Source organism: Peromyscus eremicus, chromosome 3 (assembly GCF_949786415.1).
Source record: "Peromyscus eremicus chromosome 3, PerEre_H2_v1, whole genome shotgun sequence".
Lineage (NCBI taxonomy): Eukaryota > Metazoa > Chordata > Mammalia > Rodentia > Cricetidae > Peromyscus > Peromyscus eremicus.
The window spans coordinates 52,860,134-52,883,062 of record NC_081418.1 but is presented as its reverse complement, the minus strand read 5'-3'; the positions used below and the strand labels follow the sequence as shown (position 1 = coordinate 52,883,062).

Here is a 22,929-nt window from a genome sequence, read left to right as displayed (position 1 = left end):
TTTCCAGTAAGCTGGCTTTAGATACAGCACCTGGAGCAGAACCAGGGAGGATCCTGGGAGCCAGAGAGAAGCAGAGACAGATGGCAAGTGTCCTGGAGAAACATCCAGCTTCTGGAGACAGAGCCTAGGGTGGGGGTTAAGGTGGCTTTGTGCAAATATCCTGTCCCCTCAACACACACTGAAGAGGAGGGAATATGAAGCTTTCCGAATAGAAAAAGGGAAAGGCAAGGCCGGTGATGAGGGCAAGGAGGTGGGGAAGTTGAACACCCAGGGAAGAGGTTTGTTCTGGGGACTTTCTTGAGACGAGCATGTGGGGAGGGCGAGTGTCTGTGTGGCTTGACAAACCTGTCTTTGACACGTCCTTCTTTTCCAAACCAGCTTCTCTCTCACCCTCGATCCTCCACTCACGTTAGGAGGAGAAGGACAGAAGTGTGGAAGGGCTCATGGAACAGAGCCAGGAGAGTAGAATGGGACCTCCCTGGAGCCAGGAGGTAAGTGGCCTCTGCTATGACACTGGAGTCATCTCTTCTATCTCTAAAGTCCTACAAACCCTGTTTGATTCCTTTGTGCACAGAATTACTGTCTCATGTACTAGAGGTCTAAAGAAAGCCGGATCTTAGAGAGAATAAGCGGAATTACCCCTGTACAAAGGGACACTAACACTACCCCCTGCCCCCAGTTCTCATCATCTTATCATCTCTGTCCCTCCCAAACTTGTTTGTCTTGTTTGTTTCCCCCACTAGAGTTCTCCAGAAGAAGGGCTTCCCACTGAATGGAGCAGACAGTGGACAAGAGGCAGAAGGGTGTTGATAGCTGTCCTGCTCTGTGGCCTGGTCCTTGGTTCCTCTGTGCTCTGGGTGTACATCTTCCGGAATTGTGGTCCTCGTAAGGAAGATTCTGAAACACCCGTGACCTAGGCATCCCTCCCTCATATGCTCTGGTCCTGATCCCTGAGACTCCTGCCCCATGACTTACTTGCCCCTACTCTCATGGTTCCTGAGAATCTAGATGCTTTCACCCTGAATCTCACAGCAGGCCGCCAGGCAGACAATTTCCTTCTTAACTCGGGCCCTCCTTTGTTTCTCACTAGAAGTTCTTTGCCAGCCCCTTGGGGGAGCCCTTGTTCAGTTCGCTCTTCTTTTCTAGCTCTGAGCTTTTGTTTCACAGGCCATTGTGAGACGCCAGTGTGTTTGGATCTCCTGGCCCGTTACCTGGCCTCTGGAAACAGCAGTGTAGACCCCTGCACTGACTTTTTCCGCTTTGTCTGTGAAAAAGGCAATGGGACCAGCAACTCTTTTCAGACTCTTACAGAAGAGAACAAGAGCCAACTGTGGAGACTATTGGGTGAGGACACAGGATGGCAGACTCTCTGGGCAAGCAGACAACTGAGTCTCAAGTGATCTTGATAGCTCTAAATTCTGCAAAACCTCCGGCTTGCTCCTCCACTTCTACCCAACATTCTCCTGTACTCCCATCCTGCTTATTCTTCATCTTTTTGTTTCTTCCACCTCTTTCCTTTCTGTATTTCCTCTATGGTCATCATTTTTCATCTTCACTCCATCTCTTTGCTCTAATCCTGGGGTCAAGCTGAGCTGTTAAAAACTGGGAGCTCTCCTCACTTAACCAAGCTTGATCCTCTTCTCTATCACTGCGGGGAAGTTTCCTGAACATTCCTATAAAGTTTCCATCTCCTGTTTGTCCCTGTACCAGTATCTACTCATTCAATGTCCCCATGTTTTCTTTCTAGAGACCCCAGGGTCTTGGCACCTAGGATCTGGGGAGGAGAAAGCCTTCCAATTTTATAACTCCTGTATGCACACAGATGCCATTGAGGCTGAAGGAGTAGGTCCCCTCCAACAAATTATTGAAGAGGTGAGAAAAATTGGGGTGTCACTGTTTCTGAGTAATTCACATGACCAATGAGTGCTTGAGGGCTTGCCATGATTTTCTAGAATGCAGGTCTCTTTCTTAGGGATTCCAAGTTCTAGGAGGAAGATAGAACTGGAAATACTCCCTGAAGAATTGAGACTTAGAGCGAAGGTAGAGAAAGAAGTAGAAGCCAGAGGGAACAAAGGGCTCAGAAACCCAGAGCTAGGGCTGTGAGGAAAGGAAAGATGAACACATTTGGGTCTAGCTCTCACGGGTCCCTAAATTCAGTTCTGTCTCTTTTCTTCCAAGCTTGGAGGCTGGCACATCTCTGGCAACTGGACTTCCTTAGACTTTAACCGAACTCTGAGGCTTCTGATGAGTCAGTATGGCCACTTCCCATTCTTCAGGGCCCATCTGCAACCTCATCCAAGCCCTCCACACATACCAGTTATTCAGGTGAGGGATAAACTGGCAAAACCACAGTTGCACCTGAGCCTGTCTCTAACTCCAGGCTATCATTGCTTCGACAAGAGATCTCAGGCTGGGAGATAAGACATATGTGCCAAGTAGGGAACAGCCCTATCTTAAGGGAAAATTAGTACTACACGGATCAGGTGAGACTAGGTGAGACTGGGAAAAGGTGTTGCAGGGCCAGCTCTGAGAAGAGTGGAGTACTTTCAGACTTCTTTATTGGAAATAAGGATTTCTGCGGGACCTCTTCATTCGTTCTTCAGAACTGCCTTTCTCTTATTTACTCTTTATTTTCCCCTAAGGCACCTTTCTAAATTTAAGAGCTAAGAGCTTGTCATTTTAATAGATCACCCAGTCATCAAGATACGGCCCCTAATCTTCAGCAAAGCATTGCAAGTTTGTGATCTGACCCCTACGCTTATCTTCTGTTACATTCCGTCTCCCCCTTAGACTCTACGCTCTGCTGACTCACATGTAATGCCAAAAATATTCCTCTTCTCTTTGCATATGCTGCTTTCTTGCCTGTAACAATGCTAGAAGACTCCTACATGTTTCAGATGTTAGCTTTAAGAGCCTCTTCTTTCAGTAATTCTTTCCAACTCACTAGTTAAGATTTGGGTCAAGTCCCTCTGTCACCCATTAAATGCTCTCAGCATTGACTACTCTGAAAGAATGTGGCCTCAACAGACTAGAGTTCTTCTCAGCAACTAGTGGCCATACTAGGTGTTTGTTGAGTTTGTAAATAAATAAATAACAGAGCTATCACTGCTGTGGTAAACATTGGAGTGGTCTATATTTGTCACTGAATCCCACAGCTTTGTACAAGGTGATTATTCAAGAATTCATGACCATCATTATAAGGTATTCCAAGATTCTGCTTTAACATGTGGATTTGTGCATCTAGCTGTTATGGTTTGGTGGGATTAGTTAAGATCTGAAATGGTTAAGGACAGATTTAGAGAGGAGGATGTCAACAGAGTCTTGGGGTATGGCTAATTATTCAAGAAAAGAATGAAACTAAACGACACCATCAAAGGGTTACAGGAAACTTCTGAGCTAAGGAAGTATTTGGGGTGGTGGGGCTTCTGCACAAGGTCAATGAGAGATTGGCCTGGAGATTGGGTGTGAATAAAAATATGAGATTGGGCCAGAAATTATTGTTGGCCCAGTTAAGAATGAATAACTATTAGCATATGGTAAAAAGAGGAGCTTCTGAATTCTTTCAGATATCACCATGGATTTGTGTAGAGCTAGAGAATAACCAGCTTTGGAGGCAACCTGAAGAAGCTGAGGATTCTAACTTAACATATTTGAGTTTGGTGAATAACAGCAAAAATGAAAACTAAGAGCTGAGCATGAGAACATGGTCAATTTCAACACATTGTTAATGGTCCCAGAGATTTTCCAAGGTTGAAAATAAAAGGAGGAGATGCAGGAAATACTGAGTCACAGAATCAGCTCCAGTCTGGATAGTCTCTTGACTAAGCTTAGGTAGAAGGAATAGACTGCAGAGGAGCCCATGGGATGGTTAAGCAGGAGGAATGGAAAAGTGCAAGGGATCATGGAGGTAGAAGATGGACCACCATGTGTGGGATCAGAAGGCAAAAGGGAGGAACTACAGAAAGGAACTATGAATTCGAGAGATTCTCTCACATACAGAGTAGAGAACTGGAAGACACCATTGAAAACTTGAAGCTAGTCACAAAAATTTTTCTAAGACTAGACAGATTGTAGTTGGAGTTCAGGAGGACAGTAAAGAAATTGTAACAACGGGCAAAGATGCTTTTTCCTCTCTAAACTTTGGACATAAAATTCAATAAAAGGGTCAAGTAAAAGATTATTTTCAAGATGCAGGAAAAGTGTAGAGGTCAGAGTGGGAGTGGGACACTGAAACTAGAAGAGAGGAAGGAGTGCATGAACACAAATAGTTTGTGAATCAAAGAACACTGGGGCCTGGGCACTTGACTGGAGTGCAAAGTTGAACAGATCGCCTACATATAGTATCAATATAAATCTGAATACTTTTAAAATATAAATTAATGCAAAATCTATGTGAACACACTATCAAATTTTCAATTCTAAAAATAATTTCTTTCAAAATTGATCAAAACTATTATGGTTCTTTGAAAAACAATTCTACTTTACAAATAGAATAAAATAGTGTGTGGAATTCGGTGATAAGCAAGTACTGTAGAACCATGCTTCAAGCTCCTAACATTGAAGAATTTATCTTTAAAAATTCATTATAAGCAAAGTTATGATGTTTTATTCATGATGGATTTTCTGCATTAATTTTGTTTTAAAAGCATGTATTAAAATGTGCATCTTGTTACTGAATGTGAGTACTTCTTAATTAGTGCACCTGACATGGGTGTCTCACATCCTTGACTCTAGATCTACAGTGGCACAAAGAGTAGCTTCCTGCAAACAAATCTGTGTGTTCCTCAGTTGCTGAGAAGCTCAATGTTTGCATGCATAGACTTTCCCCATGGTTCCTGTCTTTCTTTGTGTAGTCTTTCCTCTCTCTCATTTCTTTATTCTCATTTCCCCATCTTCCATGGTACCTCCCCTGCCTTCCCACGCCTTCCCTCTCCATCCCCTTTGCTCCTACTTCTCTCCAGTCTCTCTTGTGTCCAGATAGACCAGCCGGAGTTTGACATTCTTCTCCAGAAAGAGCAGGAACAGAAAATCTATGCCCAGGTAAGATTCCACACAACACACCCGCTCTGCCCCCAGGCAAAAGGCTGCTTCTGGCTTCTGAGACTAAGTTTGCCTTGTCTTCTAGATCCTGCGGGAACAGCTGACTTACCTGAATCGCCTGGGAACTTTGCTGGGAGGCGATCCCCAGAAAGTGCAACAGCATGCTGCCTGGTTCATCTCCTTTACTTCACGGCTCTTCCAGTTTCTGAGGCCACTAGAGCAGCAGCAGGCCCAAGACAAGCTCTTCCAAGTGGTTACTATTGGTGAACTGCAGGTGCCTAGAACTGAGGGCCTGAGGACTTGGTGCTTGATGGTCTCTCAAAACCTTTCTCTGTTTTATCTTCTTCCTCCTTGTACCCTTAATTTCTTTACTTAAAAAATGCGTGTGTTTATTTATTTATTATGTGGAGTGCTGGGCATGAATATGCCAAGGTGTGAATATGGAAGCCAGGTAACAGTTTTCAAGAGTTGGATTCTTGCCTTTCCATCATATGGGCTGGAGAGACTGAACTCAAGTGGTCAGGCTCGGTGACAAGTGCCATTGACCACTGAACCCTCTTACTGGCCCCTTACTTCCTTTCATTTCCGTTCTTCCATAGCTCCAGTTACGGGAAAATCCTCCAATCCTTCCTCTAGCACAGCCCCTCCCGCCCCATTCCCTCTCCCATCCTGTGCCTTTTGTTGTCCTTTCCTTCTCTTCAACCTTGTGTCCTTTCTCTAAGGAAATGGCCCCTGCCATCGACTGGTTGTCCTGCTTACAAGCCATGTTCACACCAATGTCTTTGAGTCCCGCCCAGACCCTTGTGGTCCGTGACCTAGACTACTTGAGAAACATGTCACAACTGGTAGAAGAGGAGCTGCTGGCAAACAGGTTCGCCCAGGTGGAGCTGGACAGATATTGGGCATGGAAGGAGAGTGAGGACACATAGGTATCAGGGACACCCTGAGTGAGAGGCACCAGCCACATAGGGGGACAGAGAAGGGTAGAGTGGGTGGTAGAAAAGTAAACATAAAAAACAAGAATTATGTAAAGCTTTGGGGTGGGAGGACCATGTGACACATGAAATGAAGGATGTAGAGGTGAAAGAAGATGAGGTGTCTGCCAGGAACGTAACATCCACCTTTAAGGAACTCCTGCACTATAGGTAATGCCTGAAAGCCTGACTTTGAAAGGCACAAACCCAAGCCCTTCTGTATAGCATCTCAGGGGTGATATTGTCTAGAAACCCTTTACAGGGGAGGCAAAGCAGCAATCATGTGGCTTCTGCAGTTTTATAAGTGTGCCTGAAAAGAGAGCTGCCAGCAGGACCAAGGCAAGCCACAACCCAGCTTTGCTGTACTTAGCCATCTATCCTCAGATGAGCTGAGGTTTCCTGGTTGTGGAAATAGATGAATCAAGTCCTTCTCTCCTTGTAACTTCAGAAGGCAACTTCTGAACTTGCTTCCTCTGTCACCCCCAAAGCCAAATCAAGAAAGACTGTTCTTGATGTTTGGGCATATATGGCAGTTGGTCTTTGTAAATATAGAGGACAGGGCTGCATACAGGTATACCAAGGTGATTTATTGAAGGGATTCTTCATTGGGGCATGTTGAGAAGCTTTGGTTTTAGGTTGAGAATTTTTTCTCCACAGGGACCTGATACAGAGCTACATGATCTTGGGGCTGGTAGATACCCTTTCCCCAGCCCTGGACAGTAAATTCAGGGAAGCACGCAGAGAACTGAGACAGAAACTATGGGAACTGAAAGAGCAACCACCCCTGGTAAGGAGAGAAGGTGATGTACTTTCTATATTGGGGAAAATATTGATATATTTCCAGAGGTAAAAAGGCACAGGAAGAGAATTCCCACCATGTGGAATTAAGCAGGATTGGAAGACAGAGTGTCTCTTTAGAACCAAGATACCACCTGGTTACTTCTGTGGCATTTAGCTGAACATTAGAATTTCAATATAAAAGTGAAATAAAGAAGGACCATTCCTTTGCCATAACTCTTGAACAATGTGCTGTTTTCCTGAACCCCTGAACTCTATGGTTTGAAGACCTGGACCTAAAGTTTAAGATTTATTGTAATGAATGATATTTGGCACACAGTAGCCAGCTAGAAGATTCCATGTTTGGTTTCTAAATGTGTATCAAAGAGTTCATCTCTGATCCAATGAGATTTTATTTTATTTTTTTGGTTACAAATGTACTTGGTTGGTCAGATCTCCCCATATCTGAGGAGAAAGGTGTATAGGAAGTGTGTAGAACCAATCAACCAGTTAGATATGTTATCTGAGATGCACAGATCTGCCCTCAGAGAGTTCCTTGACATCCTATGTCAGATCATTTCAAATGCAAGTGGAGATGTCTAGAGCACTGGATACATCCTTATCTCAGTGAAGGTCTCAGTTTACAGTCTTGAGGGAAAATAACCTTTTTTTCTTGTTAATTTGTGGGCCGTTTCTCTACCTCAAAAAAGTCCTTCAAAATATTTGCTGAATTCTGGGGAGATGGCTCAATAGCTAAAATACTTGCCACTCGAGGGTGAGGATATGAGTTTGAATACCCAGTTTGATGTAAATTGCAGTAGTGGTGTCTATAATCCCAGTGTTTCTGTGGCAAGATGGGATGGAGACAGGAGAACTCCTGGACATTCAGGGCCTGGTAGCCTGGTGTATACAATGGCAAAACAAAGAAACCCAGTCTCAAACAAAGTGGAAAATTCGGGATTGGCACCTGAGGTTGTCTTCTGGACTCTACTTATGCACCATGGCAATTAATGCCTATTCTCTCTCTCTCTCTCTCTCTCTCTCTCTCTCTCTCTCTCTCTCTCTCTCTCTCCCTCGCCCCGTCTCCTTAAAATTTTAAAGGGAAAAATGTTCTCATAGAGACTGAAATGTAGCTGTTGATTGTTTATGGTTTATGAAAGCCTAGATAATTTCCTTTATTGGCTTAATCCTCAGTTTTTTATGAGTTAACATAAATATCATTCTATGTTTTTATTTATTTATTTTTTTAAAGACAGAGTCTTACTATGCAGTTCTGGCTGTCCTGGAGCTCACTCTGTAGACCAGGTTGGCCTCATACTCATAGAGATTTGCCTGCCTCTGCCTCCCAAGTGCTGGGATTAAAGGTGTATAACAATACACCCAGTTCATTTTATGTTTAGAGATGAATCATTGACTCTGAGGGAACCTGACTATAGTAATAAGTTAGATCATCTCTGGCTGTCCGGCTTCAAGGTTAGTTTGCTTCTTCAATGCCTTAGATCACTCTCCTTTAGGATGGTCTCTCAGTGTGGGACAGATTCACCAGAAGCCTATCTCTTGATCAGATCAAGTGGAGCATAACACCAAATGCAAACTTCCTGGCAAAAATAGCTTCCTGTAAATGCCAGTACTCTGGCATGAGGTCATGTCTTGGAAGTTATAAACATGTCAACACAGAGATTCATGCTTAAAGAATGTGGAAGGCTTACAGATCCTGTAATCACCATACTTTCATTGGGGGTATATAACTGCAAAATATGTATCATGTTCTGCCAACACACAGTAATATGACGACTTTGGAGAAGCTGCTTCGACTTTCTGGACAGTACAAAAAGTGACACAGAGTGATAATGTTGATAGCATCTGACTCTTAAAGTTACAGTCAGGCATCCGTGAACACCACTCACTAGAGATGATTATATTTAACCTTCCCAGAAATGCTCTGAGGTTTTTAGTTCCCATTTCTCAGGTCAGAAACAGGTGTGAGAATGACAAATAACTCCCCCAAGATTGCGTTGCTCTTAAATGAAGAAACAGACTCCAAAACAAATCTGGTTGGCGCATGAAACTGTATTTTTAACACAATGGGCAAGATTGAGAAACATGTGGGTGCTACAGCATTGGGTTAGGAAACTCTTCTATAAAGGGCAAGACAGCTAAGTATATTTGGCTTTATGTTCCATATAGTTTATGTTACTAACACTTGACTATCCTAGTGGCACAGAAGACAGAGCTGTGCTCCTAAAGAACACCGTTTGGACAATGCATACCTTTGGTGGCTCCTAAAGCAGGGTGATTGGAGAGGGTTTGGATATCAACAGGATCCCTTAGTAGCAGGTGGAACTGAAGCAATGTTTAGAGAAAAGAAGACATTTCCCGACCTTATCTCACAGGAGCAATTCATGAAGCAGACTGGTTAAAAATTGGTCTAGAGTGTAGGGTCCTCCTCATGCCCCTGGCTGAAAAGAAACAATGGGGCTTTGCAGCCAAGGCTGTGGCCAGTGCTACCGCTGAAGTTTACTCTTGGTAGTTGAGAACTGGATCCGCAAATAGGATAACATTGAGGTGGAAATCAGAGAGCAAGGGGTCTGGCAGGATGCTTGCTTTTCTTTTCATGAATTTAATCTGATTTATATTTTAGAAGAACATGTTTCAAGATAAGCAATGGAATTTCCTGGCTTGTGTGTTAAGAGGTAACATGGAGTCAGGGGCAATACCAGATTCTGGGTTTGATTTTTAGTTCCAGACAATGATTATTAATTGAAGACCTCTGACTCCTCTGAGAAATTCTAATGTATGTTCTTAGTTTGAAATCTCAGTAAGTGTCATATCTGAACTATTTATATTCAGCCTAACATCCGAATTTATGTAGACAATTTAAAATTTTGTTTAAACAAGTCATTTCAGTTACCTTTTTTCTTGGATCTTGGGTCATCTGCAATTTTACTCGATATTTCTTTTTTTTTTTGGTTTTTCGAGACAGGGTTTCTCTGTGTAGCTTTGCGCCTCTCCTGGAACTCACTTGGTAGCCCAGGCTGTCCTCGAACTCACAGAGATCCGCCTGGCTCTGCCTCCCAAGTGCTGGGATTAAAGGCGTGCGCCACCACCGCCCGGCTACTCGATATTTCTTAATCCAGACTACTATTAATATCTTGTTAGCAAAGCATTAGGTCAGGCTTTATTCAGCTACCGATTCATCTATTCATTTATGTGATATTTTGTTGTTTTTCCATTTTTTTTTTGAGACAGGGTCTTACCACATCCCCACGATGGCTTAGAACTTCTAATCCTCCTGCCTCAGCCCTTCTACTGTAGGATTACAGATGTGTGCCACCATTCATGGCATGTGGGGTATGTGACAATATTTGTTGAGTACCAATTATTTAAAAAAAAATGCTTCTCTAGGCACCTGTTATGTAACAGTGAACTAAACAGACAAGCATCCCTGCCCTTGTGTATTCATAGTTCAGGAAAAAGAGAGATAATAAACTGTTTCTGCTGGGTGGTGTTAGGAAGAAAAGCAAAACATAAAATGAAGAAAAGGAATGCAAAAGAAAGAGCAGTTATGATTATTGGTAGGCGGGTCAGAAAAGGTCAAATTAGCTGTGAGTCATTCTCATGGCGTTTGGTTATGGTTCAACCAGACAGGAGTCCACTCACATTGCACCATCATGCTACATCTATTTCTTCATCTCATTTACTAGGACATGATTTGTGATTTAACCAGATCTTTTCCTGATATTGAGATAATGTCACCGGAGTGGCAATAGAATTTAAAGAGCAGTGCTAATGGAATTCCAGTGGAATTTAGAATAAACAGTGTGCTTTTAAGGACTTACATCACCTGATCTTTAAATCTGAGAGGAAAGTAGAGCAGATATTGCTTTTGTTTGTACATCTGGTCTACCTGAAGTACCTGGATTTAAGTTAATAGCTCACATTGGTAAATGCTCGAAACTGTGTTTAAGGGCAGTATTGTAGTGGTCTTTAAGGAAAAATTTAGTTTACAGACAGGTTTCATTGGCGCTTGGAGTAATTTATGTTGAAAAATTAGCAGGTGGCATTCTAATAGATATGCAAGCAGTCCTGGACCAACCTTCTTCAGTAGTGCTCATTTCTGATGGGTTCACTCTCCAGTTTAGTGCAGCCCATCTGTGTCCTGTGCTTCTGATATGGGACTCTGTTATGTTATTTCAGGACCCTTATCTGTGCTTTTAGAAGGCTATCTCTTTGTGTAGCTCCTAGTCTGTCTTGTACCCCATTTAATGAGCCTTTCAAATAGATACATTTTTATTATTTTGACATTTTTGGTCCTCAGTGATCCTATTCTGCCCTTTAATAGTTACACATTATTTTCCATGCCTTCAAAATCATTCATTTAATAATTCATTAGAGAATTTTATCTAGAAGTCCTTACATACTCTTGTGATCTTTCTTGACTTCTATCATTTCTTTATATTATTATCATTCATGGTTTATAGGAGATATATGCAACAATTTTCACTGCCCTGAAATGAATCCACTGAGGTTGATTATCTTGCATTTGAAGTAATTCTTCCATCCTTTATATTCCAGAGATTTCTCCCTCCTCGATTTCCACATTTTCTGTAACACTGTAGTACCCTTCCTTGTCTAGAGAGACAGCTAGGATTCTAGTTTGAGTAATGTTCTTGTTACTTGGCATTTTGTTTTCACCTCTTCTAGAAGTAAACAGTGTTATCACCTAAAAGCCCAGGTTTACTGATCTATAGGATTCTGCAATATAATACACACATTTTGAGACTGGGCATGGGTTGTGTAGAGAAAAGGAGTTTCTCTCTTCAGTTTACAGTTTAGAAATGGGAGTCTGGGAGGGAGGAGTGTGTGGTGCAACTCCTAGCCCATTTCTGTGGTGGGTGGGGGCCCAGGTGAATAACAGCATTGGATACTCCTTCTCCCTTCCACAGGGGAGAGTAATTTCAACATAAGTTACTCCAAGCGCCAATGAAACCTGTCTGTAAACTAAATTTTTCCTTAAAGACCACTACAATACTGCCCTTAAACACAGTTTCCAGCATTTACCAAAGTGAGCTATTAACTTAAATCCAGGTACTTCAGGTAGACCAGATGTACAAACAAAAGCAATATCTGCTCTACTTTCCTCTCAGATTTAAAGATCAGGTGATGTAAGTCCTTAAAAGCACACTGTTTATTCTAAATTCCACTGGAATTCCATTAGCACTACTCTTTACTCCTCAGAGAGATACCTCCCAAGGGCCTTGCTTTCACACCAATAGACAACAAGCATGGGTCCTGAGGGAGATGGGAAGCCTCTTTCTGCTGAGCAACAGTGGGTATTGCCAGATAAAATGATAAATAAAAATCTCTCTCTCTCTCTCTCTCTCTCTCTCTCTCTCTCTCTCTCTCTCTCTCTGTGTGTGTGTGTGTGTGTGTTTGTGTGTGTGTGCTATTGTCTTCTACATGTGTAGTGTATGCATACATGTATTATTGTATATGTACTTGTGTGTGCATATAGAGGCCTGAGGTTGACATCTTTTATCCATCTCCACCTTTAGTTTTTGAGGCAGTATCTCTCACTGAACCTAAATTTCATTGATTCAGATAGACTGGATGGCAGCCAATCAGTTTCAGGGGTCTGTTTTTCTCATTTCCACCCTAGGCATGAACCTCCATACCTCACTTTTTATGTGGGTTCTGAGGTCCTGGAATCAAGTCCTTATATTTGTGTAGTTGGCACTCTAATGCCTGAGTCATCTCCCCATTCCTGGGAAATAAAAATTTAAAAAAACCATCAAAGGGAGTATCCTGCGAGATGAAGGTCTATGCAAGATTGGTGTTGGGATGTGATGAAAACAGAGGCCTGAGCAGGTCTCACTCACTCCAGTATGTTTTTGCAGCCAGCCTCCCCACGATGGATGAAGTGTGTGGAAGAAACAGGCAAATTCTTTGAGCCTACCCTGGCAGCTCTGTTTGTTCGGGAAGCCTTCGGCCCCAGCATCCGAAGCGCTGTATGTGAGAGCTTTCCCCTGTCTGCAGCCCTCCACCTTTCCCACTCAACACACCTCGCCCTGATTCTATGGAGTGTGCCCTTCTCTGTGGTGTGCAAGGCAGGCATCAGGCAGAAAAGAAATTCAACTGAGAAGGAACCCAGAGACCTGCTCAGTCTCTTGGACAAGTCCAGTTTAGCCACAGGACACAAGTATTCACAACATGAATTAACTTGAACACCTCACTGGACTTTCCTGGTATTGTGTTTCTTCAAGCATAAAAAAGGGGGGAAAATCAAACTCCTTGACCTTTAAGGCTCCTCCCTGTTTGTCTAGGAGTTTTGAACAACACATGATAGACTATGAGATCAGGATGATGTAATCTCACAGAGAGCAAATGAGTAACTTCTGAATAAGTGGGGGACTCTGTGAGAAGGGGACTCAAGCATTTTATGTGTAATGTTTTTTAATTGAAATTATTTCCTGATTTAATAGGAGAGGGAAATGAGCCAAGGGTAGTTGAACAAGTTGCTTAATGTCATGGAGACTCTAGGTAGCAGTCAGGATTTGAACTCAGTCTGTCTGAAGCCAGAGTCATGTCTGATATTGTCACCCAATTCCTTCCATCAAGAAAGAACGTACATAAGAATAGTGAGCATTTGAGAAATGAGGTGTATGGTTCCAGCTGTATGGCTATAAAGACTCCAATCTGCTGAGAAGCCAAGGAATGCAGAAGATAGGAAGCATGTCTTCAGTGGGAGAGTATGAACACAAAGGTCTGGAAAGCAGAGGCGGAAACAGTAGCTTCCCATGCCCTTTGCTTTCTGAGAAAGTTGTCTGTCCCCCAAAGAAAGCACCCATCAATCTCAGATATCCCAATAGCAAGGTACTGTTATTATGGCTCCTTTTGGGGAGCAGTCAACTCATTATGTTGTCCTATGTGCTCGGCACTGCCTTTGTGGACCCACAGACCTTCAGGCCCTGGATATTTGTCATACTCTGGGAAACAGACCCTCTTGTGAGCTCTTTCTCGTTCTCTGCCAGCTTCTGGAGCACAGTAGGCTCTTTTGGGCCAAGATCTCTTTACAGGCTGCAGCAGGACCAGGGCTCAGAATGGTCCTAATACCATTTTCCTTTTCCTGACCTCATCACCATAGGCCATGGAATTATTTGCTGAGATCAAGGATGCTGTCATCCTACGCCTCAAAAAACTTTCCTGGATAAGTGAGAAGACCCTGAAAGAGGCCCTGAACAAGGTAAGATCAGGAGTACAGGTCATTTGGGGACTATTTAAGAGATAGTTGATCACTGGATCAAGAAATGGGAATGGAGGAGAAGAAAAGGGCACAGAGCATCTATGTGGGTGACAGTGTTAATGGCTCTTGAGGGTTTCTGAGGGAATGCCGGATGCTTACAAACTTTGTGTCTCTTTCCAGCTCACCAAGCTGCAGGTGGAGATGGGGGCCCCCAAACGGGCCTTGATGCCAGATCTGGCCAAAGAGGAATATAGTGATGTGAGTCTTGTTTCTTTTAGTGTCCTTATGTCCTTAACTTCCAACTTCCTGACCCAGCTGAGTCTGAAAAGCAATCCATTTTCCATGGGCAATTCTGAGCCAGCCTCTTCTTTGCCCTGGTGCTGGAGGGGCAATTTTCCAGGCAAAAAAACTGCAACTGTCTAGGGCTGTTATGCGCACATGCATGTGTGTACACACATGCATTCTGTGATGTGTCTGTTTATCTGCATGATGATGCATGTAAACTTTGTACCAATGTGAGGTAGTAGCACAGGGTGGTTTTAAATATGATTGCATGTATGTCAGGGCTTCCATGTTCAGGTTTACATGTGCCCAGCTCCATTCATTTGTATTCACGTCAGTGCATCAAAATGATCTGCTGCCTCATTCTCAGATACAACTTGGTCCCAGTTTCCTTCAGTCTTTCCTGAGCTGTGAACGATCCCTCCAGGGCAGGAAAGTTCGGCACTTCTTGCAGCCTTTTCCCCACCACAGGTATGAGAACAGACACTGCATCCCAGAGATGGGCTAAGAACAGTGACAACAGTCACAAAGCCCATGACGATGGTTGGGAGAGACTGCATGAGCGCCGTGCAAAGACAGTAAATGACGGAACTGTGTTTGCATGTACTCTTCACACAGATGGACCGAATCTCCCTGGGGAGTCAAGGCCTACTATTCAGTATCTGACCACGTGGTGGTCTTCCCAGCTGGCCTTCTCCAGCCTCCATTCTTCCACCCTGGCTACCCCAGGTATGGACCATTCTCTGAAGGTGAGTCTTTTGGTGGGGGATCTCAAGAGGGATTAATAGCTGTTAGGATGGATGAGACTTGGAGTTGGAAAATTGGCATAAATACTTTCTAAGGTTTCTACAAGTACAGTGAGACTTTTTCTCTTTAGAGCCGTGAACTTTGGCGCTGCCGGCAGCATCATGGCCCATGAGCTGTTGCATATCTTCTATCAGCTCTGTGAGTGATGAGTCATTGGGAGGCAGGGCCACAGGGATCACTAGGGAGAATATCAAAGGGGCCTGGGGGAAGGGGAGGGTTATTCAAAGGCTTCAGGAGGGACAGTCTGAGAGTTCCTGGGAGCCAGGTCAGTCTGTGGTATCCCTCATGGTCCATTGATCTTCACCAATTCCTTCTCTTCTTCCATTTTCAACAGTACTCCCTGGGGGCTGCCCAGCCTGTGACACCCATGTCCTACAGGAAGCACTTCTATGCCTGGAGCACCATTATGCTGCCTTCCCCTTACCCAATATGTCCCCCTTCAATGGTTCTCACACACTCCTGGAAAATGCTGGAGATATAGGAGGCCTGGCCATTGCATTTCAGGTATGCCAAGGTCCCTGTTCTTCGGTTTTCTTTCTACTATCCCTCATGAAAACATAGTTGCAAAGCTTTCTGCCCTTCACATTCCCACTGAACAGACAACAACTTGGGACCCCCTTCCTACCCTGTAGATCCCCCACCTTCTAGAACAACTGTAGGTCTTTTGGTAAGTACCCTTCTTGCCTCAGACAAGTACATCAGTACACAGTTAGATAAGAAGGCTTAGGAACTTGTTAGGGTGCTGCTATATATCTGGGATCTGACTTCTGAATGCCTATAGATCTGAAGCCTAAAAGAAATTTCTCTCCCATACCCATATCTAGGCATACAGCAAGAGGATAGTAGAGCACCGTGGAGAGATGACCCTGCCCAACCAGGACCTCAGCCCTTATCAGCTCTTCTTCCGAAGCTATGCCCAGGTGAACAGCTACCATTTCTTTCTACACTTGCTTCATATCAGTTCAGGACCCCAAGGCTAAAGGGATGTTTGCCCCATGCTACCCTGTTCCATACTCACAAGTCCATCGTCATGGATCCCCACTTTTTAACATTTCTCATTTGTCCCTTCAGAACTATCCTTTAGTTGATTACAGGTTCTTTAATCAAATTCAGCAGCTGGCTTCCCACCCTATCCCCAAAAGAAAAAGACTCTCCACTTCCAAGTTCCCCTATAAGACAAACATGTTGTTCCCTTCTCTTCTCACACTTTAGAAATACAGACTATTTTAAAAGGAACCAACAGCAGGCTGGACATATGAGCACACTACTCAGAGACCTCAGTCCTGGGGTTAGTTTCCAACCAGTATCACTCCTTTTAGGACTTTATGCTCTGTCAACAGCATGGCCCACAATTCTTCAACACGGCAATGACTCCCTTATAAAACTCCATTAAACCCGACTTTAGTCCCTTATAAATGGTAGCATCATACAGCCAAGTTTCTTCCTATGCAGCTAGTGCCATATTGAATGATTTCCACAGAAGTTCTCCACGTGGTTCCTGAGCACCCTGCTCCTTCTTCTCTGTGTTCTTTATAGTGATCTCCTAGTCCTTATATCCAACCTGTCCCTGTCACCCTGTGAGACTTTCTCTCCCCCCTTACCCTTCTTTGACCATCTTTCTCCTCAGGTGATGTGTAGAGAGCTGAGCTTACAAGACCCTCAGGACACTCACAGCCCTCCCAGCCTTCGAATCCATGGACCCCTCAGCAACACCCCAGCCTTTGCCAAACACTTTCATTGTCCACGTGGTACCCTTCTGAACCCCTTTGCCCACTGCAAACTCTGGTAACTTGACTACCAAAGAGACTGAGATGTACAGGCATGGCATACACCTGGCCCCATCCTTGAAGTCAGAACAAATGCCTTTGTTTTTTGTTGTTGTTCTAAAATTAAAAGCATGTATTTAGCTTTTGCTATCTCTCTTTTTCAGTGTGTGTGTGTGTGTGTGTGTGTGTGTGTGTGTGTGTGTGTGTGTGTATGTGTGTGTATACTGTGGCTATATGTGTGCTACAGCTCATATGTGGAGGTCAGAGGACAACTTTGGCTATCAGTCCTTGCCTTCTTCCTTGTTTGGAGACAGGTGTATATGCCGGTGTGTATACCAGGCTGGCTGCTCCACCAGCGAGCTCACAGGGACTCTCCTGCCTCCACCTCCCATCTGTGTCTGTCGCACTGTAGAGTGCTGAGGTTACTTATGTGATGACTACATCTAGCTTTAAGTGAGTTCTGGGCATCTAAACCCAGTTCCTTACACTTGCACAGCAATTATTTACCCCGAGAGACATCTCCCCAAACCATTCGCTCATCTCTTCATACTTCTTTCCTGCTATGTTCTATTCCTAGAAGTCAGGAAGGATAAGAGGGAAAAGTAGCGAGAAAAGCTTCATGGACACTGGAAAAGCAGTTGGTGAGCTGATGGGTCTGAAGGTCACTAAGTGGGCGAAAGGCCAGGCAATTCAACAGACCAGTGAGAGAAGAGAACTTAAGCTGCAGAAAGTTGCTCACAATTGTTTTCAGGATTTTATGGCTATTGCTATTTTATTGTCACTGCCTCCTCCCTCTAAGCTGTTGTTTCAGACAAAGCTGAGGAGTTAGAAGGGTGTGGGTCTGGTGTCTTTGGCCCTGGGAAGTAACATTCTGGGTTGGGGTGGCAATCGGGTAGTGGCAATGAGAGTTGGGAAAGCTGTGTTGCTGCACCCTAAGGCCAGGTGCTTCTCAAAACTGGGGAGTTGGGTGTGCATTTTGAGGAGGCATCTGGGAGAGGAGGTCAGTAAGCGATCACGAAGGGGAAGTAGACTTCAAAGTCCTCATGCAGGACCCAGACTACTGCTTCCACCACAAAGTCTCTCATAAAAAAATCATGATGCTGGCCAGGTTGAAGCAGAAGGCTAGATCGAAGAGGTGGTCCCGGATAGTTGTTGCCTGGGCGATCATGTCTTCTTGCTGGGCCATATCCATCACCTGCCACAGCTCACCCACTGATGAAGCCACAAAGTGTTCTTCGTACTGCTCTTGGCCCTGGTCTGGAACATGAAAGAGGGGCAACCCCCAATCTCAGTCCTGGTCGGCACCAGAATGGGTCGGAGGTCAAGGATGGAGAGACAAGTGAGGGCCAATTGCCAGTCATAACATTGGCCTTGAATAGAAAGCAAACACTCTAACTAGAAGGTTTTTCAGATCTCACTTCAACCATAGCTCCATCTCAACACACACAACCTTCACTCCTTGTACAGGTTCCCTCCTCCAAAGTGTTACACTGTTTGGGGAGTGAGGCCCATCTTCAGGCTTGAAGGCAAAGACTCCTCTCTAGGCAAACACTCTTTCTACTTCCTCAGCAGCTTTGGACAATTGCAGCTAGTCCATGCTGTGGCCTAAGAGTCTTTCTAAAGCCAGACATTTTTATCTGCAGCTATTATTATTACATACTTATGGTGATAGAGAACATAAGTTATCTCATGAAAACCAAAGACATCCCAGTTGATCCTAACTTAATCAGCCGCTAGAGCCTGAATTCAACCCAAGTGTACCTTTACTTCCACCCTGATCCCCGTACACCCTTTCTCTGCACTACCTACCTGCAGAGACCGTCTTCTCTCTCTGACTCCTGTCCTCATCCAGGCTGGTGCTGCCCTTCAGACTCTTCACCCCCTTCACTTGTAGCAGCAGCAGGACAGCTGTCAGGAATGTTGCCCTGTGGAGCTGGGAGCCCAGAGAAGTCATAGACCTTCTCTCCCATGCTGCCTCGGGCCCCACTCCCCAGGTCCCAGCACCACCGTGTCCCTGTCTCAGCCCTTACCCCTTGCCAGCATCGCTTTTCCTCCTTCTCTTCCATAGGACCTCTGACTCTATGTGTTCTGTGACATCACTGCCATGGCCCTAACCCACATTCTAGATCATTATACCATTCCAGAAGGGTGGGAAATGGCAGATGTTTCAAAAATGGCCATATGAGTCACCTTGTAGATCACAGCCCACAAGGGCTCTAGAACTTTCCAAGTATCATCACATCTATTACACCATTGGATGTGCATAGCTGTGTGTACTCCAAAGCAACAACATTCTCATAGTCACTACTTAGATGAAAAGGCAGGTTCACTGGGAAAATGCATCTCCCATGCAAGATCACAGCCATCAGTGGGCAAAGTAGGATTCTCCATTAGTGCTTCTGAGTCTAACTGTGATACCTGCCTATAATTCCATGTAGCTTTTCTCTATGCAAAGTGGTTGCCACAGATGAGGCTAATGACTTTCTACACACCAGTATCCTCAAGTCCAAACATGTGCCTTGTGCTCTGCATGAAACTTGAAGCCTATTAAAAACTGGGGGATAAGAACTAGGGCATAGAGGAAGGATGAGAAAGTACAGACACCATGGAAGACAGACAGACAGAGAGATGGAGACAGATAGAATTTGATGCACAGTGTATAGGGTTGCATAGTGATAGAGACTGAGAGCTGGGCATACAGTCCTGTACTTCCAGTTACTCTAGAGGGGAGGGAGCAATAGAAAAATCACAAGTTCAAGGCCTGCCTGTGTTACAGAGTGACTTCAGTTAAGTTTGGGAAACTTGGCAAGACCCTGTCTCATAAAAGTTCACTTTTAAAAGTACTGAAGATGTAGTAGCTCAGTGGCAAAATGCCTGATGTGGACAAGAGCTTGGGTTCAATCTCCAGTACTACAAACAAATGGAAAAACAAAACCAAATGAACACATAAAGAAATAGATGCAAAGAGTTGATTATCTTGTCTGTGAGTAGAGGGTACTCCTTTTTACTCTTTCCTTTATTATTCTTTATTCTTGGACTTTGTCCTGTTGTATACCCAGGCTGAAATACCTTCTTTTATTTCATATCTTCTTGTACTCTCAGACATAGAGAAGCTGTTTCAAGAGTATCTGGCAGCTGCTTGCTTGGTTGAGGGGTGAGAGTCTATAGAGAGAAGGCAGCATGGCAAGGAGTCAAAGACCCCAAATAATGGAATTGGAGAGGAGAGGACCTGCACCTGTGCCTGCTCCCTCCACAAGTCAGACCTGTCGGCTAGCTGGCAGAGAGGACTCAGGGGTGCTGGGTTGGGAATACAGTATGAAGGTCTTTCTTGGAAAAAGAAAAACAGACATGGGCCATGAGCAGCCAACTGGGTACAAGGACAGGGAAGGCCCATTCATATCACTCTTTCTTACACGCAAACACAGGTGTCAGGGGATATACATGAACATATACTTTTGTACAAGAAAGAATTGGAGAAATGAGAAGATAAGATGAGAGATGAAATTCCTTTCCCATGAAGGGAACCCATGCTAGCAGGTACACTCACATGGAGCCTGCCAGACTCTAGCTCTTACTTCCTTGAGCTCCAAACCAGGTGACAGGAGACTGGGGAGTGATATAGAAGGGCACTTTATGGTGGTGGCATAAAGGTGTAAAAATGCAGTGACCTTACTTACCCCAACCTCGTACCCATTGACCTGCAGATCCAGTGAATGATGAATGAATGGAAAAAAGTAAAATCACGAATCTCCTCCTGGCTATTTTGGAGGAGGAGCTTCTTAGTTCCCTGGTATGCAGAGAAACCTACAGCTCTGGAGACATGAATGAGGAGGGCAATAGTGGGAGGGGCAGCTTGGAGTGGAAAGAACCAACTTGGGCTCATTATCAATGACTTCTACCTCTTTACCAATTCACCTGCCTGACACTCAGCTTCGGAAGAAGTGAGTCAGGCAGGAGCCACTAATTCCCTCATTTTTCTCTTCTTACAAAGTATAAAACACTCAAAAGCACACAGGAACAAAAATCCCTAACAATTCCACCATCTAATGATAACTGCTGTTAACGTGGTGTTCAGCTGTAGCGCTCATTTCCTTCTCCTAGATACTTGTGAGCAGGTGGGAAACATCCCCTGGCCTCAACAATTAGGTGGCGAGCCTGCCACTAAAATGCGGCTGCCATGCTGGGGGTACAATGGCTGGGGAAGGCGCTATCTGGAAGAGAGGCTGCAGTGGTGATCGATGCAGAAAGCTGCAGGGGCACTGAGTAGAAAACGGAGACAAGAAAGGACGGCAACGTGACAATATAGGCTATTATCAGAGGGAAGGCGTGGTGGAGAGAAAAGCCAAAGGAGGGAAAGATTCAAAACTCTGTTTCACCTACTGAGATGGATGGTGATGGGACAACGGACAACTTGGCCCCCACCCAGCTTCCTTATTCATACCCCTCCACCTGAAGAACCTAGTTCGGGCAAGAGAGGCAATAAAAGATTGAAGACCTATGGGTGGTTGCTCCTTCTCTTCCTTCAGGGACCTATGGCCAATGTCCTTGGTGACTGCACCTGCTCTGTGTGTCCCTGATTGAGCCAGACTCCTCCACCACAGCCCCTCCCCCCACCCCCTCAAGGATTAGCTTTATGGGCTTAGTAATTCCTTGCCAAGTGCACCATTCTTGACCAGCTCCCCCTCTACTTATCGGCACATCTATAACCCCCACCTCAATCTTATCGCTCCCTCCATCTCCTTAGGCTGGAAGTCCACAGGTTTCAGAGACCATTAGCACCCACACTGCCCCAACCCCCAGTGAGGCATAAAAATACCCCACAAGGTGACCCTCCCTACTCCCTGGGTAAAAACAGTTTCTCTGTGTCTCAGGCACGTCCTCTTCCTCTCCGTATTTCTTTTCCTTTCCATCCTTGCCCTGTTCTAGAGGTTATTTTGCTCTCTGGATCAGAGCTTTCTTGCTTATGTCAAAAAGAGGCAGTCCCAAGGTCCCAATGTTCTCTATGGGAAGATCTCAAGTATATCCCACTCAAGTCTCTCGTATCTTTCCCGAGTCTCTTAAAAGTGGATTCTGGGACACATTCTTAGCTTCCAATCCAACTCTCCAGCCCTATATTTGCTCTTTAAAATTAAATTTTAGCAGATTATTGAATATTTCAGATATTTATGTAGATGGATATTATCAAATTTTCCAAACTATGAGTTAATATCGGATAATAAAAGTGTTTATATATATATGTATATATGTATATATATATATATATATATATATATATATATATATATATATATAAAGTTTCCCAAGAAGCAGAAAGGCCTGGAGAGCAATGAATTGGGAGCTAAGATCCCAACTTCAAAGCCTGTTTCAGTTCTGTCTCAAGCCCAGGGATTGAGACAGAACACTCTCTCTCAGTACAGTATCTTCTCATTCAAAAGCAACTCTTGCCTTATTTCCACTGACCTCACAGGTCCTTTGAAGGAGTACATTCAACAATACCAACATGTCTCATTAAAAATCTTAAGAAAGCCAATGCAAGATACTGTTTAATAAAGTAACGCTGCCTTATTATAACCTACACCTGCTATCTCACTCCTAAAATGTTTCTCATGATTTCTCTATACTCTAATCATTTTCAATTCCCGCTCTTCACCATCAGGAGTCACACAGAAGCCCCTAGGAGTCTTCTAAGCTCTGCATCCCAGAGTACCTGTTTCACCTTCAAGATTATCTTCAAATTCCTTGGCCCAACCCCTCAGCCTCTCCCAGTCTCAGCTGCCCAGCCCACTACTGCCAAGAACCAAGAAGGTTCCTCCCCTTCCCCCTCCCTACTCCAGGCTGCTTTGTGCCCCCAGGCTCAATTATGTGAAGGTCTCCTCCCCTTCTCCCAGAAGGTAGCTAATTCTTCAGTGCACATGCAACACACTCACACCCGACAGCCACCCAGGAGATATATCGACCTAGGTCTTCACCCAGCGGACTAGCCTCTTCAGCTGCTGTCATCCTAGACTGGCTCCTTCCATCAGACTTGCACAAGTTGCAA

At 44.3% G+C, this 22,929-nt stretch overlaps 2 protein-coding genes across 2 annotated transcripts; one reads left to right on the top strand and one right to left on the bottom strand.

The window, feature by feature from the left end:
- The first annotated feature begins 467 nt into the window (after nucleotides 1-467).
- Nucleotides 468-17,017, top strand: Kel (Kell metallo-endopeptidase (Kell blood group)). Its single transcript, XM_059257026.1, has 18 exons — nucleotides 468-491; nucleotides 744-885; nucleotides 1,168-1,344; nucleotides 1,748-1,872; nucleotides 2,179-2,325; nucleotides 4,978-5,040; nucleotides 5,126-5,314; nucleotides 5,763-5,911; nucleotides 6,672-6,801; nucleotides 12,689-12,799; nucleotides 13,936-14,034; nucleotides 14,215-14,292; nucleotides 14,687-14,787; nucleotides 14,935-15,045; nucleotides 15,194-15,261; nucleotides 15,458-15,627; nucleotides 15,948-16,043; nucleotides 16,751-17,017. Exons 1-18 carry the CDS (start codon nucleotides 468-470, stop codon nucleotides 16,910-16,912), a joined length of 2,142 nt encoding a protein of 713 aa, XP_059113009.1. The 3' UTR covers nucleotides 16,913-17,017.
- Nucleotides 17,018-17,642: 625 nt separating this feature from the next.
- Llcfc1 (LLLL and CFNLAS motif containing 1) lies at nucleotides 17,643-19,063 on the bottom strand. The gene is made up of 3 exons (XM_059256584.1): nucleotides 18,920-19,063; nucleotides 18,699-18,822; nucleotides 17,643-18,146 (listed from the first exon to the last, which is right to left on the bottom strand). Exons 1-3 carry the CDS (start codon nucleotides 18,953-18,955, stop codon nucleotides 17,971-17,973), a joined length of 336 nt encoding a protein of 111 aa, XP_059112567.1. The 5' UTR covers nucleotides 18,956-19,063; the 3' UTR covers nucleotides 17,643-17,970.
- Nucleotides 19,064-22,929: the final 3,866 nt, after the last annotated feature.